This window comes from Drosophila obscura, unplaced genomic scaffold (assembly GCF_018151105.1).
Source record: "Drosophila obscura isolate BZ-5 IFL unplaced genomic scaffold, ASM1815110v1 contig_181, whole genome shotgun sequence".
In the NCBI taxonomy this organism is placed as follows: Eukaryota; Metazoa; Arthropoda; class Insecta; order Diptera; family Drosophilidae; genus Drosophila; species Drosophila obscura.
The window spans coordinates 1,735,132-1,757,506 of NW_024542769.1; the positions used below are offsets into that span (position 1 = coordinate 1,735,132).

The following is a 22,375-nucleotide window of genomic DNA, read 5'->3' on the forward strand; positions in this document are numbered from 1 at the left end:
AATGTGCATAACAATTGTGTGAAACGAAACACACACAACACATAATGTACTTTCACTTCACGGGTAAGTAAGCCACAAATTCAGTTTTCTTTGATTGCTGCTCCGTATCGGGGCAATGCGATTGTTTCGGGCCACAAATGGGATCAAAGCGAGCCATAGACCTCGATTGCAGCTCAGTCTACCACCCCTTCCCACCCCCAGCGAATGACCTTGCCGAACAACCTCCTCCTGCATGGCTACAAGCCACGTACATATGTATATGTATATGTATTGGCAGTCAAATATCCATGCAAATTCAGGCCGCAACTGTTTCAGAGTAATTCGAGTGCCCGCGACTCTGAGGCAATTGTAGTCCCATCAAATATCAAATTTTTGCCAAAGAGGGAGGAGGTCTTTATTTCTCTCTCTCTCTCTCTCTGCATCTTTACTTGATCGAGGTTTAATGACACTGGGCTGGGTCTGGCCTACGTGCGATCACATGACACATGACATGGGCTAGGGCTAAGGGGGGTTCGAATGCAAAAGATTTGGCAACATCAAAGATCGCTTGGAACCTATTCAACCGCAACGCAAACGCAACGCAAGACACATAGATACATTAGATAGATAGATAGATAGATAGATAGATAGATACAAATAGATGTTTGGTGGGCGGATACGAATCACAAAAGCGACACTGAAAAACATTTTACAGAAATTTGGGTCAAACCCTATTGGAAACAATGGACGAGATGAGACTATCGTTGCACCTGTTGCTGGCTGGGTGTCTTCGATCTGCCTGTCTGCGAATCGCATTGACCTCAAGAACCTGTGAGCCAATGCCCCCCGCCTCCATCAAGAGGATTATTATCCAATGGTTAGGAAGCCGCAAGGCAATTGCATAAGGAAACATTGTGCAGGGAGGGGAGGCAACCACAATTTAATTTACATTTTATTTATGGGGCAGATTGCATGATCTTCCAAATATGTTGTATCCATCAGCTGTCTATGTTAACTAACAGACCAGGGGCACAGCTGTACACGCTCTGTTACAGCTGTTACAGCTGTAAAACTGTTTGGACTTCAAGTCACGTAATGTTTGTTTCTGTTTTGCAAGTGGAGCACCAAAAGCCAAAAAAAAAGCAGTAGTTTCAGCCGAAACAATGCCACAGGTCGAGGGTAGAGGCACCAAACCAAATCCATGCAGCAGACAGACAATGCTCCACCAACGGAAATGGCTTGGAGCTGCTTGAGTCCCCCGCGAACAAAACAGCTGTTGTAAATCAGTAAAGAGCCATCGAGAGACACGAGCCACACGAGACACACTAGACACCGAGAGCGGCAGAGCGGCAGAGCGGGAGAGCGGGAGAGCGGGAGAGAGAGAACTAGTTGCTAGGCGCTCCAACATTTGTCGATATAAAAGTGCAATTGGGGCCCGCAGACAGCGCAGATACAAAAGTATCTCCAAAGTGGGTTGAGTGCGCGATAGACAGTGTTTCAAGTGTCCAACAAAAATATCAAATCAAATTACAATGCAAATGCAACTGCAGCTTTTCCTTGCGGTGGCCACGGTCGCATTGTGCGGCGGCATTGCGCAGGCGCAGCAGGGGGGCGTGGATCCCGCCTACCTGCGGCAGTACTACCAGCAGCTGCAACAGCAGCAGCAGCAGTCGTCGCAGGGCGCCGAGACGCCCATCTACGAGCAGAATTCCGAGCAGACGCAACAGTACGTGAATTCGGGCCAGCAGATCCGTCTCAAGGACACGGTGGCCGAGCAGATACGCGCCCAGCAGCAGCAGCAGCAGCAGCAGGGATATGTGGCACCAGCCGTCAGGGACTATCAGCAGCAGCCGCAGGTGAGTTCCGCCACCCCCTCCCACGAGTATCACCATGGTATCCCCTACTGCCCCTTTGCAGTACCAATCGCAGCAGCAGCCACAGTCCGTGTACCGCCAGCAGGTGCAGGCGGCTCCGGCACCACCGCCACGCCGTGTCCAGCAGCCCGCCTATCAGGCACCCTCGCTCCTGGGCAAAGGACAGCAAAAGCTCTCGCTCCAGCAGCAGCAGCAGCAGCAGCAGCAGCAGGAGGAGGAGGAGTACGATGATGTAAGTTTGGAGTCCGAAACCCATAACGAGTTCGAACTCGAATTCGAGTTCGAGTTCGATGTTCGCGCACTTTCCTTTTCGCTTGAGTGCCGCAGCAGCAGCAGCAGCGGCGGCAGCATAATTACAATTGAGGCATGCAACGACGGCGGGGAGTAGGGCAGGGGGTGTCAGTCGTTGGCTTGGGGTTCATTAACCACAGCCTCCTCCAGTGGCAGCAGCAGCAGTGGCAGCAGCAGCTGTGGTTTTGGCCACGGCCACCTATGTGCTGTGTGTGTGTCTGCTGCATGTTCATTGGCCTGGCCGTTAACCGTTAGCTCCGTTTACTCTCTTGGCCAGCAGCGGCAGCAGCAGCCGTTTACTTATGGCCAGCTCATGCGGAAGCTGCTGCATATCCGTTACCACATTAGCCATAATCCATCAGAGTTTGAGCCAAGCAGATGGGGTCAAAGTGCTGCTCTCTCTCGCTCTGGCATGAAAACTTATTGAACTTGTGTGTTAGCGGAAAGATAATGACAAATGATTGGGGACTATGGATTATGGAGACTTTTGGGCATCAAAGGGAGGGAAATATATGCGGGATTACAGGAGAGAAGAGAATCTCTTTTGAGAGAGATTAAATAATAAAGGGAATTTAGGATTTAGAAGGTAGAAAGTTAGTAGAACCTACAGGATATCTCCATTGAGAACAGATGGATGCAGAATTTAATTCACTTATTCCATATCCAATAATGCTGAATGTCCGATAAAATATAAGAGATTTTCCATCGATTCGCAGTCCAAAAGAACTGCATCCAAGCATCCAGCTATGATAAAAGTACTCGTGGTAGCATTAATCACGTTTTATGGGCCACACTTTAAGACCTGAACCACTTCTAGGCATTAGCATTAGCATTTTTATGGCCCAAATTATTGCAGACTTGTTACTGCTTTCAGGTTGCCATTAAATGCTGCAGCTACGCGCTACATTCTCCGCCATACAATCACTTTCAAGCCATTCGACCCATATACACCCAAGCAAGTCACTTCCACTTCCACGTCCACTTCCAGCTGCAGTTGCAGTTGCAGTGCCAGTCGCCGTCTAAGACCCAATTCCCATACCATACCGACTCCGTGCAAATGGCCAGTGCACGCACTAGAACCGGCTTTAGGAGCCACTTCGCCGGCTGCTGGCGGCTGGCGGCTGGCTTTTGCCTTTCCAATTTGCAGAGTTTTTTTCCGTTCTGCTTCTTTGTTTTTTGGGCCAAAGAACAAGCCAAAGATGGCAGATTGGGCCACGCCTTGGAGTCATGCTTCTGGCGGTTACCTTAACCCAGTTCGGGGGATACGCGATGTTCCGATTGTCCGTGGAGCCGCTGGAAGGCCTCTCATCGTCTCACCAAAGTGCAAGAGACTCCAACCTTGTGCATAAATTATCCAACGCCTGAATGGAGTTTATGGATTGCCAGAGAGTGTGACAGAGAGAGGGAGAGGTTGCATAACCACACCACACGATCAATCCGATCCGATTCGATCCGATCCTATCCATTGCTGCAGTTTGCGCTTTGATATCGTGCGCCTTGTGGGCCATTAAAATATGCAAGCGGCCCCACAACAAAATTCACTTTCACTTGTGCGTGTGTCGGGTACTCGGACTCCGTTCGGGGGTTGTAGATGCAGTTGGGGAACAAGTGGGCGCCCACACGCATGCGCCTGTTCGTGTGTTGAATGATGTAATCGCCTCCGCTCCGTCTGGGGGCAAGGAGAAGGGGGCGGCAGACACGAAAGTGGGTCGCACACGCATTTGAAATCCGAATTCCGTTGATTACCTCTTTGCAGCAGAACTCCTCGTACCAGTTCGGATTCGATGTGAAGGACGACGAATTCACCAACTACCAGAACCGCAAGGAGGTGCGCGACGGGGGCGTGATCAAGGGCAGCTACTCGGTGGTGGACAGCGATGGCTTCGTTCGCACCGTCAAGTACACGGCGGATCCCAAGGAGGGCTTCAAGGCCGAGGTCATACGCGAGCCCACCGACATTGTGGTGAAGATCCCCACACAGCCGCCTGCCACACAGCTGCTCCGTTCGGGCGGCCACAAGGGGCAGCAGGAGTACAGCCCCAGCCACAGCCACAGCCACAGCCCCGGCAAGCAGCAGTACCAGCAGCAGCAGCAGCAGCAGCCGCAGCCGCAGTACCATCAGTACCAGTAGAGCGAGAGAGAGGGAGAGAGAGAGGGGAGTCCCAGGTCTGAGAGGTCTCTCTCTCTCTCTTTGTCTGAAAGTTCTCTTGAAAGTTCCGCAAGTCCATGTAGTTTGTAATTATGTCGATATCGGCAGAGATCATAACATTATCGTATATCGTATGTCATTCATTAGGGTTCCACTTTCATGTTTAGAATATTAAATTAAAGAAAAATTTCCAAAAACAAAAAAAAAACCAATAGAAATAAATAATTTGGAAGGCGTTTCGATGGGAGATGGTTCTAGGCAAAGCTTGAAAATAATTAAAGTATTTCATCTGCGATAATTTTATGCAAATATCTCACAGAAAAGAGAGTGAACCGAAGTCAAGCTGAACAGCTGATCGATCATTTATAGTGCATCTTTTCTCTTCGCTTCAAATCTGTCGCGAAGTAACAACCTAAGGGGAGCCAAAAACCAAAAAAAGTTGTCTGCAAAGGTGCTGACAGAGAGGGGACAGAGAGTGACAGAGAGTGACAGACAAGGAGCCTTATCTATCTCTTTGCTAAGTTTATTTTTCGAGCCCAATCACCCCACACACACACACACACACACATATACAACACACGCAAGAGAGGGGCAATGCAATGGCAATGCAAGGCTCCCGAACCTCCCAGATCATCTGTTACCTCTCCTACGCCCTGCTCTACGTATCATCTGACCTATTCTCAATCCAGCCAATCCATTCCCCAACCCCCACTCCTGGACAACTGCTCCTGTGATTGCTGTGATTGAGGTCACACCGAAGATATCTTCACAAAGGTAAACAAATTTATTTGCGCATAAATCAATGGGTCCTAACCCCTACAGCAATTGGCAAAGAGCAAAGAGATCTCAACATCCCAGTGACACTCAGCCGCACTGCAGGCCAAGGGCAAGGACAGCGGCCAAGGAGGACGGGAACCCGTTTGGGCAGTCGCAGTCGCAGTCGCTGACAAAGGCCAGCCAGCCATCTAATGTGGAAGTTCTCACAAGAAGAAGCCTCCGGATGGTTCGTGGTCACCTCAGCCGAAGACACGGCTCGGCTCGGCTCGGACCGGACCGGTCAGACCGGTTGGCACTTGGGAACCATCCACAGAGAGCAATCGCAATCGCCTCAGACAGTGTCCTTTTGCAATGTCCTTGCATAACTTAAGGAAAAGCGTGTGAGAACCAACAGAGACAGCGGCAGAGACAACGACAGCGGCAGAGGCAGAGACAGAGAGAGGGAAAGGGTAAAGGATGACCTTATCGCCCATGTAGACGATTACGAACCGGTTCTGGACAGTCAGTCGCGGGCTGGAACGATCGTTTCGCCTCTCTAATGACCCGCATAGGGCAGGCCCAAACGGCTTGGCTTGCCACCAATTTACATATGCAGCGGACTCCGTATTGATCTTGACAGGATCTGGGACTTGGCACTGCATGCCCAAAGGCTTGATGTCCTGTTCTCTGGTCAGCTGTGAATCAACCCACTGGACACTAGACCCGCCGCTCGGCCGCGGCCTCGGCCCAGGCCCAGGCCCAGGCATTTGTTTGTGCGTGTCATTCGTTGAGGAGGCCGAAGAATCGAAGATACATATGCAAATGAGTGGCCCAGTGGCCCAGTGGCACAATGCAACCCCTCCCTTAGGGTCACCCGACTTACAAGATCCGCGTCTGCATCTTGCAACCCCTTCGTTCCTACGATCCTTGGGCTTTGCATTTACATATCTCCGGTCGACCCGCATGGCAAACGATGGACTGTCTGGCTGTCTGTCTGTCTGGCTGTCTCTGGTCCTGTAACTATGTAAGTGACTGACTGCAGGACATTCTAGACAGGGTCACTGACTAGAACCAGTTTCCAACTAACGGATAGCCGCCTGCCCGTTCCCGGACATGATTGACCTTTTCTCTCTCTCTTAAAGCTGCGTAACCGGTTCGGACAATCACTCGTCCAGGCGTGAGAAAATCTCCGAAGAAGATACCCCCCCTCCCCTCCCCCAGACACTGACCTTAGACAAGGAAGGATGAAAAGGAGAATGGGAATGAGTGGCATGCCACTCCACTCCACTTTCCTATGCAAATCTTTTGGGCAGCATTTCCTTTCGAATTTCACGCCAAATCATTGCCTTTAAATAAATAATACACGGGAATTATGAAAAGTCACGATCTTTATATATGATTATGGGTATGTACAGTGAGCGGGCAGGGGCTGGAGAGGGTGGTGGCAGGGGAATATGCAAATGAGAGGGGAGAGAGAGAGAGAGAGAGATCAGGATGCTTTGTGGCTCTCAGAGTTTTCCCTGAGCCATGTCCCAGCGGTGCTCGCCATGGCTGCCCTGACGATCTGTCCAAATCACCTAAACAGAGAGAAAGTCCTGCGAATAAGCGTGCAAACTTAGGGCCAAGGAGGATTTCCATTTCGTACCTCCCCCTTGTAGCGATTGGTGCCGCGCTGCATCTCAAAGCGTCGCTCCTCGGCCTTGGGCTGCTTCAGGACATGTCCGTGGGAGCGCGAATGGGGTCCATCGAAACGCATGAAAATGTCACTAAACGAAGGCAGGGATTACGGATTAGGATATCAGAGATTGCTTGACGGAAACTCTTGGAAGAAGCTTGGAAGAGCAGGCAAAAGTAATTTTGATTGATTTTTAAACGGATTTCTGGGTTCAAGTTTAGCAAAGTGAACCCTCAAGAAGTGACTTTCAATCTCTTGGACAGGGCCAATATCTTACTGAAAATATTTGGTTTCCTTGATTGGTGGCGCCTCCTTTTGCTGACTTTTAGTCTCTGCTGCCTCTGCATCCGCCTGTGATCCGTCCTCCTGTGCATTGCGTCGGGAACGTTCAGTCTGTGGCTGCTGCTGCTGCTGCTGCTGCTGCGGCTGCTGTTGCTGTTGCTCCTGCAGCCGGGCTATCCTTGGCGGAATCACGTGCAGCACATCGCTGGTAAACAGAGCCGGTGGCACGTTGTAAGGCTCCTCCACGCGACGCAGCTGCTGTTCATGTTGCTGGAGAGATGGTCCTGCTGCAACTGGTCCTGCCACCCTCTGGACCGGCAGGTAATTCCCCTCGTAGCGGTACTTGGCCAGCTCCATGTGCGGGGCAATCGATCGCTGCTGGTACTGGACGCTCGGCTGCGGATAGAGGGAGGGCAGAGCCGGAGCAGGAACTGGCAGGGGGGGCTGCTGCTGCTGGTACTCCAGGGCCAGGGGCTGGTAGCTGGGACGATAGTTGATCAGCTGGAAGTTCGGCGGCTGCTGCTGGTAGTGGCCCGCGAGAGCGGGAGCGACCGAGGTAGCCAATGGATAGCCAGATATAGGAGCTGGGGGCATACTCGTAGCGCCTCAGGCGTGGCGCCTCGTAGTACAGCTGCGATCTGGGATGATGATGGTAGTACGGATGAAGTGGCTGCATCTGAGCGGAGCTAAAGCCGGGCAGGAGCAGCAGCAGCAGCAGGATCCGCTGAGTCAGAGCAAAGGCGGCATTCCAAGTGTTTCGGGGCAGCTCCATCGCGTTGCACTCTCGTCAAATTTGTGGCAACATTTCTGACGACAGCATTGGCATTTATAGTTGGCCCTATTCGGGGCTTGGCTCTGGGCCACACCACACACACACTCTCTGGGCCGGAAGTCGGGCGGCCAGGAGTCAGCGGTGTGTGAAATCGATCGATGCTGCCCCCAGCCACAGCCCCAGCCCCAGCTCTGGTTGTGCAATGCGCTCGAATGGAGCGTGCAGCTAGGGGGGCAGGGGCCAGCAGCCAGCTGCTGTGTTATGCCTGTGGCTTATACAACTCTTAGCCCGGGATGATGAGGCGGCGCTAGAACTGCGGGCAGCTGCTGTCGTTTCGGTTCCAAGGTCAGGGCAAGTTCAGAACTACAACTATTTAGCATATGCAGCAGCTTTCGACGCCTTCCATTGTTCGAACGGAACTTCCTTGGCGGATCTGCCATAGCCGGTATCTCTGCCTTCCGATTGGCTGTTGCTCCTCAGAGGAAAAGCCTGTTGCTGGCTCACAGGGGCTCGCAGGGGCTCGAAGGGTGGAAAGGGGCTGACCTATAGGCAGCAGACGGGCGCCTTCTTTTGCAACCCCCTACTGTCATCAGCAGAGCCACCCTTAGAGCAGAGACCTAGAAGCTAGAGGCTAGAGGCTAGAGAACCTTCCTGCTTCTGACACGCAGCTCTGTCCATCATTCGACTTCTGAAGTTGAACGCCTAAGCATCTGCCGAAGCACCCAAGCAAACCAACCAAAAACCCAACCACAACCGACTGCGGATTACCAACGCAAATTGGATATTCACAGAGATACACGGCGATAGATACACAGACACACGAAGGTGAGTCCTCTAGGATATAACCATAGCACATTTATAATTTATAAATATAGGCAAGGACACGTGGTCCCACCGGGTAGGTTATGGATACAAACTCTAGATCCACCAAAGTTTTCCTATATATAGAGAGAGAGTATTAGACGATTATAATACAAAGATTCTGTGGCCAGTGAGAGACCCTCGGCTGCTGCAACAAGTTTTCAGTGCTTTCGAGACGCAGTTTTTCACAACAAAACATATGTAGAGATATATATATACCAGAGGATCGCTTCTAATCGGCCATATTCACATTGTTCATCCGCATCTTGGCAAAGTCCTCAAAGACAATATTATCATCGTCGTCCTGGTAGTAGCCCTTGACATTGCGATGCTGCTCAATCGACTTCATCTTCTTCATGGCATTCGAGCGTTTCTTCTCAATGGTGCCTGAGCGAGAGACAAACACACACAGTTAGTGGGGGGGAGGGACTCTCTGCCCTTCCAGGGCAGGGGAGGCTTACCCGGTGCCGGCTGCAGCAGCTTGAAGGGCACATCCGTCTGCATCTCACCGCCGAGGGTGCCGCAGTTCAACTTGATGCGCACCGAATAGGAGATGACAATACCGCAGGCATCGCCAGTGTTTTTGCCGTCCTGGACCATGGTGGAGGAGGCCAGATTGACGTCCTCGTCCTTCAGATGACCGTCCAGGGCAATGCCTATGGGAGCAGGGAACAGTGAACAGTGAACAGTGAGAGAGTGCCACAAAGCTCTGCTGGGGGAGTGGGTGAGTGGGTGAGGCTTTGCCTACCGTGACGATCCTTGTTGTTGGCTGCCAGCGGAATGAGGTAGAAGGTCTTGGTGAGGTTGGCCCCCGGTGTGATGGGGCAGCCCTCCTTGGTCTCCAGCTGGGCCACATGCTTGCTGAACTGCGCATTCACCATCGTGATCTCCGTGTGCTGCACAATGAAGCACTTGATGCTCTTCACCGATTTCTTCGAGTTGTTCGACACCTGCACCGTGGCGGCTGTCTTCTCCCCGTGGTAGTAGATCTCCCTGTCGAGCGTTACCTCCAGACTGATCTTGCCGTTCGAGAAGGTGAATCCCTTGCTGACCAGCGAGCTGGGCAGCCGCTGGCCGCGGTTCAGGGGAGCGTACTGCAGCTTCTTGATCACCAGGCTGACCATGCTCCGCTTGTGCTGACGATCGTCCTCGGAGTCGCCGACAAACGCCCGAATGGTGTACTCCACGCCCAGCGGCTTGCCGTTGTCGTCCCCCTCCTGCTGCAGCGTCACCGAGCTGGGCGAGTTGGGTGGGAAGTGGAAGGTGAACGGATGGGCATTGCTGCCCAACTTTCGCACCAGCTTCTCCTGCATCGGCGTCATCTCCATGTTGGGATTGGTCATGGGCACAATCTGCTCCCTGGACAGGATCAGCTCCTTCGAGAACTTGACGCCCATGACCTCATCCTCCTCGCGGCCATAGCGATAGGTGGTGGCCAGCTGGCCAAACACTTTGCGGTTCTTCAGGTAGTCCGGCTCCACCACAATCACCCCGTCGACGGGGTCGCAGTAGTCCAAGTGATCGATGAAGTCGCGACGGCCCAAATAGAATGTCACCTTGCCGTTGGGTGTGGCCTTCTTGAAGACCTTTACGGAGACAACCATAGCTGGGGTTTCTTTTTCCTGTTTCCCTTTCCCTGATAGACTGCGACTGGAAGCTCCTGAGTTTTCCGTTTGCCGGAGGAAAATGCGAAACCCCAGAGCCGTACGACCTGCTTATATACCTTTGCCCTGTCCGAGGGGCTCTTCTGCTTGCGGCCACTAACTGGATTTGGGCGTTATGCAGTCCCGGGTGCGGGTGCGGGTCCGGGTCCGGGTCCGGGTCCGACGGCCCAAAAGGAAAACTGCAAACATGTCAGTTCTCGCATTTTCCGCTTTTCCACTGCTCCCCCATTCGCTTGACCAAATTGGCTAATGTCAAGTCGTTCTGTTCCGACCTCGTGCGAGGTCGCGCGCCCAACTGTTGCATAAACCGTGTTCCCACAAAGGATTAGCAGGCCGCGCTGCCATTCCACCCAAAAGAACTTCGCAGAGGCCAGGCCACGCGCGTCGAAGCCCTACAAGTAGGCCGCCGCTTTCCAGTCGGATCAAACCAAATGCGAGTACGTATATTGATGTATTGATTCCCCTCCCCAGTGCTTCCTAGCTGGCAAATAGCCCTCAGCACTTTGTCCAATGCGTTTTGCTCTCGTTTTTATCTTCCATGGCGTTCCCTGTCTCTGTCCTCACAATAACCACACAAAGGGAAACAAAAACCGTCTGCAAATAAGCAAAAAAAAAGGCAATAAGTGGCCTCTTAATTCTGAATATTGTTGCAGTTGCTGTGGGGGGTGTGACAAAAAGAAATAGAAACAAATCAAGCACAGCCAAGCCCCGCACCTTCCCCAGATTTGATCTTCGCTTCGAATCTGTCGCACAATAACAACACAAATGGACCACAAAAATCAAGAAAAGAATTCTGCAAATAGGCAAAACGCAATGGGTGCCTTCCTTATTGTTGTTGTTGTTGTTGTGGTGGTGTGTGTGGGAGTGTAACATACACACATGCAAACATATAAACAAACATACATATACACATTTGTAGTGTAAGCAGGACACGCATGCGCAGCCGCCTGCAATCGACCAAAGTCCACGAGAAATACAGCTACAGCAACTACAGAAACGAATGTGTTTAGTTCCTAAGAGTTTATGTACATGCATACAATACCTAAAGGTATTCCCGATAAAAATTTAATTTTATTTTTGTTTTATTTGCAGCTGAAAATGCAATCAAAGACACACACCACAGCCGATCGACATGGCTATAGCCTGCGCTTCTCGCCTTTCGAGGCCAACTATTTGCTGCTAGCTACAAGGTGAGTCTCGCACCCAATATCCCCACCAGCCCACAACTAACCCTTTATTTGAATTGCCTTTGCCCTTGCCCTTGATCTGGCAGCCAATTGTACGGTCTGGCCGGTGGAGGTTCCCTTTTTCTGCTCAGCCAAAATGCCACTGCGGACGGGCAGAGCCCCAACCTGAGTGAACTGTGCCGTCTGGAGTGGTCGGATGGTCTGTTCGACGTGGCCTGGTGTCCCTATGCCGCCGATGTGGCAGCCACCGCCTCGGGCGACGGCTCGCTGCAGATTTGGTCCGGGCTGGATGCCGAGGCGGCGGCGGGACAGGAGACGCCCAAGCAGCCGCTGATCTGTCTGCAGGAGCACAAGAACGAGATCTACAGCCTGGACTGGGGCGAGCAGTGGAACTACCACACGCTCCTCTCCGCCAGCTGGGACCGCACTCTGAAGCTGTGGGACTGCAACAGACAGCACTCCATCACGACCTTTGTGGGGCACAGTGACTTGATCTACTGCGCAAAGTTTTCGCCACTGATCGCCAATCTCTTTGCAAGCGTGAGTACCGACGGCCAGTTGAACTTATGGAATTCTCTCGATTTTGCAGGTAAACCCCTGATGAGCATCGAAGCGCATGCCAGCGAAGCCCTCGCCTGCGACTGGAGCCACTTCGATCGGAACATCCTGGTGACCGGTGGATCAGACGGCCTCATCCGAGGCTGGGATCTGCGCAAGATGCGGACCCACGTCTTTGAGCTGTACTCCGGAGAGTTTGCCGTCCGCCGCTTGGCCTGCTCCCCGCACTCCTCTGCGGTTTTGGCATCGGCTAATTATGATTTTACCACGCGGTAAGTGAGAATCGATTCGGTTCGGCTAAAGGGCGAAGCCCACTAAAGGGATCTGCTTGTGCTCCACAGAATTTGGAACCTGGAACGTGGCGAATCCCCTCAGGAGATCAACGAACAGCATACGGAATTCGTTTGCGGCCTTGACTGGAATCCGCATCGGGCCCACCAGTTGGCGGACTGTGGCTGGGACTCTCTGGCCAATGTTTACACCCCCAAATGCCTCATCCAGGATGGAGCTGCCTAGGCGAACGATCCTCCAGAGAGGAACTGGACGAATGATCGATACGATATGTGATAATAGCCAGGCCTACAAGAAAGGTGCACCACCGCAAGACGATAGATAGCCCAGCTATGAACAGCCTCTAAGGAACCAAAGACAGGAGAAGAAGACAGACTCGATCCCCGAAGGATTCGAGGATCAAGTGGATCAAAATGATGTGTAAATAGTTGTGTGATAAACCGAATGCAGGTGCTGCTGCGGCTGCTGCTTCTGCTGCTTCCGCTTCAATGTCAATAAAAGCTTACCATATATTATATGGATTTTGTGGATTATATGAATTATGGCTGGGGCTGCCTGTTGTTCCAGTAAATTTCATGCCCCGTCGGCTATAATTTTACACACGGATTTGGGGCCTTAACAAGAACTTAACGGCACTGGCACTGGGACTGGCACTGGGACCCAGACTGACACTGGGGCTTAGGAGGTGCCAAACAATCAGCAGACGCTGACGAGGATTGGGGCCCTTTCCGGTTGGCTTGGGTTCGGTTCGGTTCGGTTCTGTTTCTGACCAAACAAACACGCAATAAAGCGCTAATTTGGTGCAACGTTTTATTGCCTGGAACCCTCTGACGGCACATTCCCAGAATTGACACAGTCAACAAGCTGTGGCCCAGAAAGGTGTGCCAGCTCTCGCACCTTTTTGGCTCCCATCACCGAGAGTGTGAAGAGACAGCAGCCGTTGCCGTTGCCGTTGCCGTTGCCCCTTCCTGATCTTGATCCTGTCATTAGGCCCCAGACCTGAGGCTTGAGACTGAGCTTCAATTGCCACTTGGGGCAAATATTTGCTTTGATGCCAATTGGCGTTGATTTCTTTGGACAGGCAGCATCACCAGCAGCGGCCAAACGGCCAAACGCTTGGAGCAGCAGCTGCTGTTGATCTGCAATTATCTCAGCCTTATCCTCTGCCAAAGCCCAACTGATACACAAAATTGATATTAATGCCTTGTTTGTGTTGATAAAAATCAAGATTTCGTACTAAGAAGGAGCGGGAGTTTACTTTGGGACTCTTTTAAATCTACAAAAAAGTTCCAAAATAATGGAATGGGATGCTTAAGCTACAAAAACAACAAACACTCAGAAGGTTAATATTATTATATAAACCAATTTCATTGGTTTTTGTACGTATTAATGCAAGTATCCCGATGTTAAGATGGAACCAATTTAATAAAGCTTTCCTAACACTTACAAAGATGTCAGAATTAACCCATAAATGGATGCAGAACATGAATGGGAAGCCAACGATATTCAAATTATATAATTGATTCCTAAATAAAGCTTATATGGGCGGATAAGCCTCTATTTCTGCCATTTCTGCACATGCTACACTTTTACTACACGCATTCTACATGGGTGCTACAGTGGCGCGCCTACTTCCGTTTGCTGGAACTAACCGATTACAGAGCTATGTTATGGAAAATGTGCTGCCATTACAGTGCTATGTTAAATTAAATGCACTGCTTGCAATTCTGTCTGTTAAGTGAGCGCGCGCTATTCAAATTATGATTTCTTGTTGCTAAAAGTGTCATAATTATTAAATAAAAGTTAAGGTATTATTTATGTAATTGATGGAGTATTAAGGATATTTATCCACCCTTAGACTATAATGGAAGAAAATGGTTTAATAATCGTTTTAGGTATTTAATTTTTAATGGGCTCTCCCAGGACGAACCATTTGTGTGTTACATTGTCTGGTGGCTGCTCCATCAAGTGCTGTGGATAGAATCCTGAACCTCCTGCTAAAAATTACCCGCAGCAATTTTCGTTAAGAGAAGGCAAAGAGTTCAGGCATAAATTAACACCAAACAAAGTTGCGCTGGCTGCGGGGATCTGCTGGAGCTGCTGCCTAGACCATAACCTTGACTGGCGACTGGCCCCACGATGGATCTCGTCAGTGTCAAGGCTGCTGGTATAAATAAACAGACCGACGGACAGACAGACAGACAGAAAGACAGACGAAGAGTCCAAAAGAAAAGATGTTTCAACACCCGAGCACGCGAGGAGGCCATCTCTCTCTCTTGGTCTCTTCTCTGGTTCTTCCTCTTCAGGTTGGGGACGGATCGGATCTTATCGTTAGCAGCAGCAGGAACGGCAGCAGCAGGTTCTGGATCGTGTCTCTACCTGGGGACGGGACCCCGACTCTCAACTCTCGACTCGCGGATTGCTGGAACTGCACGCGCCGCCACCGCCGCCGTTCGGTTCGGTTGAGTTCAGCAATTTAAATTGCCTCCACCGAGCATTTTGATGGCGATCACGCGCTCGCCTTTGAAATCTGGGCTGCTCAATCTGCAGTGCCAGGCCATAAAGGATCCATGGTGGGTTCTGTTGCTGTTGTTGTTGCTCTTCTGTTTCTGTTCTGTTTTCGTTCGTACTGTTCGTTTTTTGTTGTTTTTCTTTTACGACTGCCTTTGGTATTGATTTTGCTTTAACGTTTTGTTCTGGGGCCTCTGGCAGGCGGCAGCAGCAAGCAGCAGGCAGCAGGCAGGGCTTTTGGCTTTAATCGTCACCGTTTGTGCCGACATGTTGCTGCAGTAGGAGAAGGATGAGGGGGAGGGGACGGCATGGACGCCGCGGCGTCATCTGCACTGGCATGGTCTGCCGCCAGTGTGGGTTCTTGTAACACGTGTAGGGATCGATCCTTCTGCGCTGGCCCCCTTGCTGGTTGCCTCACCTCACAGTCGGTGCACCATCAGAGAACATACCGCAAACTAGATGCTAACAAAATGATTTTCCCTGCTGGATACTCTGGAGGTTTGCTTTCGGCAGTTTCTGTATGCCACATCCGAGTGTGGGCGTAACCCAAAGGCGATCTTGATAAGAAGGGATTTCGAAAGGGACAAAAAGAGTGCGGGAAATAATTGTTAGGGGATGATGGCTGGATGGCTACCGCTACCTGTCTTGACGATAGACGATGCTAATGAATCCTCACGGCAATTAAAAATCTCTCTGTCTCTGTGCCTGGAGCGGATGTCTGATGTACCGTTAGATGTGTGAAGAGTGTGAATTTATTCACCTACGAATTTTCGAATTTATTCATGAGAGATAACCTGATCCTGCGAACAGGAAGCAAGCACTCTGACGGGGACGAGGTGTTGAATGCATTGAGTTTACCTAAACTGCCGCACGCCATCTCGCAAACGTGTTTACGATCCTCGTACCTTCTGATCCTTCGATCGAGGAGGCCGGCCTCCTCATCTTCCGCCCGCCAGAGCCACGGGCCATTGTTCTAGCTCGCTTATGACATAATGAGAGCATCGCTTCATTGCCGCACAGTTTTGCGTAAGGAGGGAGGACTCATGACCTCATCCAACGCAGTCACAACGCAATGTTATGCAATAGTTTCGAGCACGCAGCGGCAGCAGCAGCAGCAGGAGGGGTCATAAAACCAAGGATCAGGGCAGCAGAGGGACCGAAAGACCTAGATCTAGTTTGACCATAAAAACGGCCACTGAACTACATTCCATCTCCTCTTCTTCCATGCTATGGCTTGGGAGGGTCCTGTGGTACTGCAGTCCTGAAAAAATCTGCGCACATTTGTTTATGGCATGTTGTTAAAAAATTCAGGACATTGAGAGCGAGAGCGAGAGACGGAGACCTCTGGAAATGCTGGCCAGGCCCATTTACGCAAATTCCGGGCAAAAAACAAGGCCAAGTGACCCGCTGGCTGGCTCTGGGCTCTGGCTCTCGATTCCGCGAATGATTTTTCATCTCTCTTGGCTCGGTATTTTTTCCAGAATTTCTAGATCCTGGAACGGCCAACACACAACACATCTAATTTTTGGTCTGCTCTAATTTTTTGTTACAATTGTTTTTTGTCCGCTTGGCCAACAGATTTGCATCTTTCTTTCGAGGTTCGCGTGGCAGTCGCGTTTTTCTATGCCATTTCCATTATCTGATCGCTTCTTTTTTGTGTAGGGTAAGGTCCTTTGAGGTTGACCAGGACAGCAGCGGGCAGGGGCAGGGGACAGGGCAAACAAAAAGTTGTCCTAGATTAACAAAAAATTGGCTCAAACGGCAAACGACTGACCACTGTGATGGGCGCGTGGCAGGCATGGCGGTAGAAAATGGACCTTAAAATCTATATTTAAGACTGCCTTCGTGAATAAATGATCGAAGAGATTATTTCCCCCTGCTCTTTCCCATCTGGGAAATGGGAAAATTGTTTTTCTAGGGCGGAGATCTTCAAAATATTTACGAAAACTCAATCAAAATGTATATTTAAAAGCGATGATGCATCCGAAATTATATTTTAAAAATATCATCGAGTAGGCAGCTCTAGAATTGAGTGATTTTCGTTATTTTCAATTACAATTGCTATATGTAACTTTTCTGCGACCTTCAGAGTATTTACAATTTTTATAGTTTATGTACTTGATTCTGTTTGACAGGAGATTGATTTATTTGCTATATGATTTCGGAATATTTCTGGCGTTGCTCTGTGGCATTTATTGGATTGAGGGTGAAGGACGCTTTCGCGGCGTGCTCCAAAGAAAGATCTTGGCCAACAAGGTCGTCTCTCGCAGTCCAGGCCTATAAATAACACTTCTCATTCCGTGCAAATTTTATTTTGCGTATAAATAATTTGTTGGAAAAATAAAACTGTCCGGCTGTCAGTCCGTTGGTCCCGTTGGTCCGTCTTTCTGCTTGTTTTTGAACTCATGACCAAAATACTTTTGCGGCCCGTCTCATGCCTAAAAATAGTACCAGCATCTCCCACACACCACACCCCAGTACCAGACCCCCACAATCCGTTCGACTGACGTGCGCCGATGACGCGCATTTCTGGCTGATGGACTGATTCTAAGCAGAGGGCGGTGCTTTGGTTCTTTGCTCCTCTGCTGTCTCTCTGTGGGCTCCACATCCAGGTGATGACGATCGCCAGCAGCAGGCACCAGGGCGTGCTAAAATTGGCCAAAAAAATAGATTGGATCGCCAAGAGATGAGAAACAATTACCGGGGGCCCAGTAAAGAATATGATGATGATGATGATGGTGGTGGTGGTGGTGGTGGTGGTGATGGTGGCCTAAAAGGCGTCAGCAGAAATCGGCCTGAAAATGAGTTTCGCAGAACGATAGCAGCTATGAAAATTAAATGAAAATCAATCGAATCTAATAGAAGACTTTGAAATGCTCTAGACTCTAGAGAATGGAAATTGAATATGAGTTGGGAGATGAAAGGAAGATTTACAGCTCACGAATGTCTCAACACGATAGTTCTGATAAAACAAAGTTTTTTATTTATAAAGATATAAATACTAAAGCTTAAAATGCCAGAGAAATCAAGGCTCTATCAATCAAGGAAGCTTCTAGAAGGGAGTCTGGGTTGGTATTTTTTTCCAATCCAGCATTATTTATTAGCATTATTTCCATTATTTACTAATGGTCTTTCACTGCTTTAAGCTTAAAGCCCATCCCTTGGTGGTTATTATCATTAACCGAATATTAAACAAAATGTTGATTGATTTTTCGATTTAATATGTCCGATAATCCTATTATGTATGATCCAAAGATTCTCATTTAAACTAGATTTTGCCTTTGGTATACGTACGCGTACTTTTCCGAGCACCCTAACGTACATACGAGCAAAACATTTATAACAAAAACAAAAAAACCGAAAAGAAACTCGTTCAAAAACCAAAAAATATTTTTCACGAAAAACAAATTCCTTAGCAGCACGTCAATGACGTCAATGCCCGCGGACAGAGGGACAGCGGATCAGCGGGCGTTGGAACGGGGGTGGGTTGGGGCTGTCAAAATTAAATCGATCGCAAAAACGGACGGTGGCGGAGTAGAAGCAGAACCAGTGGCAGAGGAGCACAAGCAGAGGCCAGAGCAGAGGCCAGAGGCGGAGCAGAAGCCAGAAACAGTGCCAGTGAAAAGTTTTCACCCACAGAGCGCGGGGCTGGGGGTGGGTGGCAAGGCGCGTCTGTTGTGTCCAGACGTGGGCGTGTGGTGAGGGCGGGCGGTGTCTATATGTAGGTGTGTCAGTTGTCGGTGTGTGCGTGTGTGCGTGTGTCAGTGTGGTTTCGCCTGTCTGCGTGCTTGGCGATGACGCGTGAACTTGCCTTTGATTCGTTTTTGTTTCTTTGTCGATCTTTGTCTTCCCTCCCCCTCTCTCTCTCTCTCTCTCTCTCACTCACTCTTTCAGTCTCTATTTTGCGATTTGGCCAAAAATAACAGTAAGCAGAGGCGTCAGCAGAGGCGGCAACGGCGGCATTTGCATTTTGTTATTGCTAGTGTGGCTGCCAGCGCACACCACACGCGCCCCAGTGGGTGGCGATGGTGGGGTAGCAGTAGCCTCCCCCGTTCCGTTCCGATCCGATCCGATCTTTATAATCTCAGCATTTGATGGAATGGCAAATAAACTTGATTTATGGGTAGTACCGATGCAGGGGAGATCTCTCATGGCCCACTGGATCTCGCGTCTTTATTGGGGCCACTCTCTCTCCTCTTTCCACAACCTGAAAAGATGTGTGATTACCCATTAGGCAAGCCAAAGTCATGCATATCCGCACGTGTCCTTCCTGCCGACTGCAGTCTGCAATCTGCCGCCGATTTTGAACAAGCTGCCAAAAACCTGAACATCCTTAGCCAGGAGATCCCTAACCTAATCCCCTGGCCACTTTAGTGTCATTTCCGCTTGTCGTTTGGGGGCATTAAATTAGCCATCATTAGGCCCCAAAAGATCCAGCAGATACTCGCACAAATCCAAATCCAAATCGCCGGCAATCAGCATCCAATTTGGATCCAAATGCCGCCACAAGATGAGAGGAGAGAGAACCGTCTTTTATCTCTTGCCGGGATTTAGTTATAAAAGATTTGGCTCCTTCCCTCTCGACCCCTCCGGGGGTATCCAATACCAGAGCTAAGTGAGCGTTGATTTCGGTTTTGGGGGCCACCACCTGTTGCCCCCATTGTCCTCCAAGGCAGTGCCAGAGCGCACCACCATATAAGTCCCGTCCCTATACATATATGAGTATATTTTATACAACTTTTTGCTTTGCTGCCCTCGCGCTGCTTGCGAAATCGCATAAACATAAAGGTAATTGCACAGACATGGCACAAAAAATTATCCGATATTCCCCGTCTCCGTGTAAGGCTGTCAGGGAGGGGGGCAAGATGAAGCGATGGAACGTAAAGGAAACCCATCGATGCCCTGGCATTTATTGTGATCGCAGCTTATTGCACTGCTGCGGCGGCGGCAGCAGCACTGAGCAGATATCCGAGAAGTGCCAAGGTTCCTCATTTAGCGGCTCAGCCACACAGGGCCCCAAGGGTTGGGGGGTTTCGGCTCTGCGGATAGTGGGAATGACCTGTCAATTCTTTCGGTAGGGTTTTTCATATTTATTTGCGGATTAAAATGCAAGTAAATTAATTTCCTCCTGTTCATATTTTTTGTTTAAAATTTCTGCACCTTGACAGAGCTCACAGCTGTCTATACAAAAGTGAGCCACACTCCCTTCTCGCAAACCCACATGCTCCATAGATCCTGCTGTAGGGTGACAATCCCCCAAATAAAAGTGATTGTTTCCTTTAACCGAAAATCGGCAAAAAACAAAACAAAACAAAACAAAAAAGAAGATTCGCTTTGCTTTGCTTTTCAGCAGCTGCGGATGCTCCCGCTCCTCTTTCTGCTCTGGCTCCACTGTTTACATGGGATGCTGTCGCTCCACTCGGAAGAGTGGCGTGAGGAGGGGGGACACAGAGCGGGGCCTTGTGACATATGCGATATATTCATTGTCGCGTGTTGCGTTGTCCGTTGGGATGCCAACGACTTGGCGAACCCAACCTTGGATGATGATGATGAGAGCAGTCTCTCCCCCCCTCCATGCCACTCCTCGCCCTTCTGTGGCCAGCCATTACAGGTGCCGGGCAGACCCAAAACCCAGACAGTGAGTGCCATATCGAGACCGAGACATTATCGCGCTCTCGTGGTCGTGTGTTTCGCGGGGTCCACAGGGCATTGAAAAATTGCCAATTGTTGCGGATGGATATGCCCAAAGCCGAATGCCCAATGGAGAAACAGAAACAGAAACAACTTTAACTGGTCGCTTAAACGATCGCTTAACTACTGTTAATCTGCGGATTGGGCTTTCAAGCCGGACCTGGTCTGGTTCGGCCCGCGATAATCCTGCCCCAAGGTTGATTCGCATCCCATTCCATGCCATTCCACTCCAACCCATCCCATCCCATCCATGTCCATTCCGTGCGTGCGTATGCGCAATTAGTGTAATGTAATAATGAGCGATGCTTCAGCAATTTGCGCATAAACATTTTTATGGGATGCGATCTTGAATGTCAACATCCGTGCGCGGTCCCAGACACAGACACAGACAGAGGCAGAGGCAGATACGAGAGAACTCTGCTGGCACGCCACGCGTCTCTCCAACGCCTTGACGCACGTTCCACATTCTCATGTGACTGCTGCTGAGGTTTTTCCATTCCCCATTCATTCACCAGAACTCTGTTCCCCCATTTTCCCTCATTTTCCCAAACATTTCTTACGCTCTGGTTCTATGCTGTTCTGCTGTTCTGCTGTTCTGTTTTCTTCCTCAATGAAGAAAATTAGCGAAATCTTTGACGTCAGCATCCCCCCAAAGCGATGGGCGCGTATTTTTGTTGGCGTCTGTCTGTGGCTGAGGGAAGAGCAGCAGCAGGAGAAGCGAGGGGACGGGGCCTTTTGGCCAGGGAAACGTGACCAAATATGGGGAACTAGAGTGGGTTACGGAAGATTTATGTTGTTTGCGAAGATTTCAAGGGGAAAAGATCGCGACCTGACAAGATCAAGGTCTACAAGATTATATTTTGAGTGATTGATGGCCTGCAAATGTATGCGAGTATATTCTCGTGATTCCACTTTCTATTGTATGTGGAGAGCATTTCCATTCCTTAACCAACAGGATGCAAAGCAGTTCCAGTGTCCAGCAGGTGCCAAACGCCTGAGAGGCATTGGCATTCAACATTCCGACCAAAGCAATTCAATTTGCTCCTCTTCTGATTCAGTTCCTCTCAAGGTTTCAATGTTTGCACAACGCTGTGGTGTAGTGGGACTGTGGTGCCCCTCCACTTGAGACACCAACTGATTTATGCACGAAATGCAAATGGGACGAGGAATGCAACTTCAAATGCTAATTGCGGCGACGGTCAAAGACACGGTCTCTGAGGACGGACTGAGAGCGAGCGAGGGAGCCACTGGAATACGACGACAGTTCATCACAATTGCGTTTGCAAATCAACGAGGCGACAAGACAAGGCGCGCATGCGCACTGCACGAAGACAGAGTAGCCATCCGTGGGTTAGTCTCTGTCTCTGTCTCCTACTCTGGGTTCTGGCTCGGGGCTCTGGCTCATTCATATGCAAATCTGTACCAAGCTGGTGACCACAAATGAAATGCCAACACGCAGAAATGCAAAGAGAGCATCGAATTGCAAATTATGGGGATACAGCTCCTCTTCTGCGTTGACAAAGTTGCGCCTGAATAATTCCAACGCTGTTAGATACACTCGTACGACCCAGACCCAGGTCCGAGCAACGAGCTCCAAGGTAACAGAACAAAAACAAAAAAAAACAAAAAAACAAGCAAAAGCAAAAGCGCGTGCCCGCAGTCTCACTTCCGCTGCTGCTGCTGCTTCTGCTGCCAAGTGCCTTGCCTGCCTGCCTGTGCCTGCTGTCTCCCATGCGTGACTCTATCTACAAAGCGTAGGCCATGGGTGGGGGCCAGGAGCGGAGCAAGGTCGAAATTTTACTAGAAATAAGTGAACTGTGAAATGTACTCACGT

The 22,375-nt window shown here is 50.0% G+C and overlaps 4 protein-coding genes across 5 annotated transcripts; 2 read left to right on the forward strand and 2 right to left on the reverse strand.

The window, feature by feature from the left end:
* The first annotated feature begins 1,438 nt into the window (after positions 1-1,438).
* LOC111067784 (bromodomain-containing protein DDB_G0280777) lies at positions 1,439-4,275 on the forward strand. Its single transcript, XM_022357090.2, has 3 exons — positions 1,439-1,835; positions 1,897-2,085; positions 3,901-4,275. The coding sequence occupies exons 1-3, from the start codon at positions 1,512-1,514 to the stop codon at positions 4,273-4,275; spliced, it is 888 nt and encodes a 295-aa protein (XP_022212782.2). The 5' UTR covers positions 1,439-1,511.
* A 2,144-nt stretch (positions 4,276-6,419) lies between these two features.
* LOC111067809 (mediator of RNA polymerase II transcription subunit 15) lies at positions 6,420-7,787 on the reverse strand. The gene is given in 4 exon segments (XM_022357120.2): positions 6,420-6,626; positions 6,695-6,815; positions 7,002-7,586; positions 7,588-7,787. Coding segments are annotated over 4 exon segments (966 nt in total). The 5' UTR covers positions 7,779-7,787; the 3' UTR covers positions 6,420-6,557.
* A 740-nt stretch (positions 7,788-8,527) lies between these two features.
* LOC111067829 (peroxisomal targeting signal 2 receptor) lies at positions 8,528-12,798 on the forward strand. Of its 2 annotated transcripts, XM_022357139.2 has the most exons (4): positions 8,528-8,603; positions 11,396-11,493; positions 11,577-12,320; positions 12,390-12,798. In XM_022357139.2, the coding sequence occupies exons 2-4, from the start codon at positions 11,402-11,404 to the stop codon at positions 12,562-12,564; spliced, it is 1,011 nt and encodes a 336-aa protein (XP_022212831.1). In that variant the 5' UTR covers positions 8,528-8,603; positions 11,396-11,401; the 3' UTR covers positions 12,565-12,798. The 2 variants fall into 2 exon arrangements, with proteins under 2 accessions (XP_022212831.1, XP_022212833.1); XM_022357141.2 differs by lacking the exons at positions 8,528-8,603; positions 11,396-11,493 and having other exon boundaries at positions 12,003-12,030; positions 12,080-12,320.
* Positions 8,609-10,339, reverse strand: LOC111067828 (phosrestin-1). Its single transcript, XM_022357138.2, has 3 exons — positions 9,388-10,339; positions 9,101-9,295; positions 8,609-9,026 (listed from the first exon to the last, which is right to left on the reverse strand). The coding sequence occupies exons 1-3, from the start codon at positions 10,241-10,243 to the stop codon at positions 8,872-8,874; spliced, it is 1,206 nt and encodes a 401-aa protein (XP_022212830.2). The 5' UTR covers positions 10,244-10,339; the 3' UTR covers positions 8,609-8,871.
* Positions 12,799-22,375: the final 9,577 nt, after the last annotated feature.

Coding starts and splice junctions, on each gene's coding strand:
- LOC111067784 (XM_022357090.2), top strand. CDS start 1,512: ATGCAAATGCAACTGCAGCTTTTCCTTGCGGTGGCCACGGTCGCATTG. Junction 1,836..1,896: donor ACTATCAGCAGCAGCCGCAG/GTGAGTTCCGCC, acceptor GCCCCTTTGCAG/TACCAATCGCAGCAGCAGCC. Junction 2,086..3,900: donor AGGAGGAGGAGTACGATGAT/GTAAGTTTGGAG, acceptor ACCTCTTTGCAG/CAGAACTCCTCGTACCAGTT.
- LOC111067828 (XM_022357138.2), bottom strand. CDS start 10,243: ATGGTTGTCTCCGTAAAGGTCTTCAAGAAGGCCACACCCAACGGCAAG. Junction 9,296..9,387: donor CAACAACAAGGATCGTCACG/GTAGGCAAAGCC, acceptor CTGCTCCCATAG/GCATTGCCCTGGACGGTCAT. Junction 9,027..9,100: donor GCTGCTGCAGCCGGCACCGG/GTAAGCCTCCCC, acceptor TCTCTCGCTCAG/GCACCATTGAGAAGAAACGC.
- LOC111067829 (XM_022357139.2), top strand. CDS start 11,402: ATGCAATCAAAGACACACACCACAGCCGATCGACATGGCTATAGCCTG. Junction 11,494..11,576: donor TATTTGCTGCTAGCTACAAG/GTGAGTCTCGCA, acceptor TTGATCTGGCAG/CCAATTGTACGGTCTGGCCG. Junction 12,321..12,389: donor AATTATGATTTTACCACGCG/GTAAGTGAGAAT, acceptor TGTGCTCCACAG/AATTTGGAACCTGGAACGTG.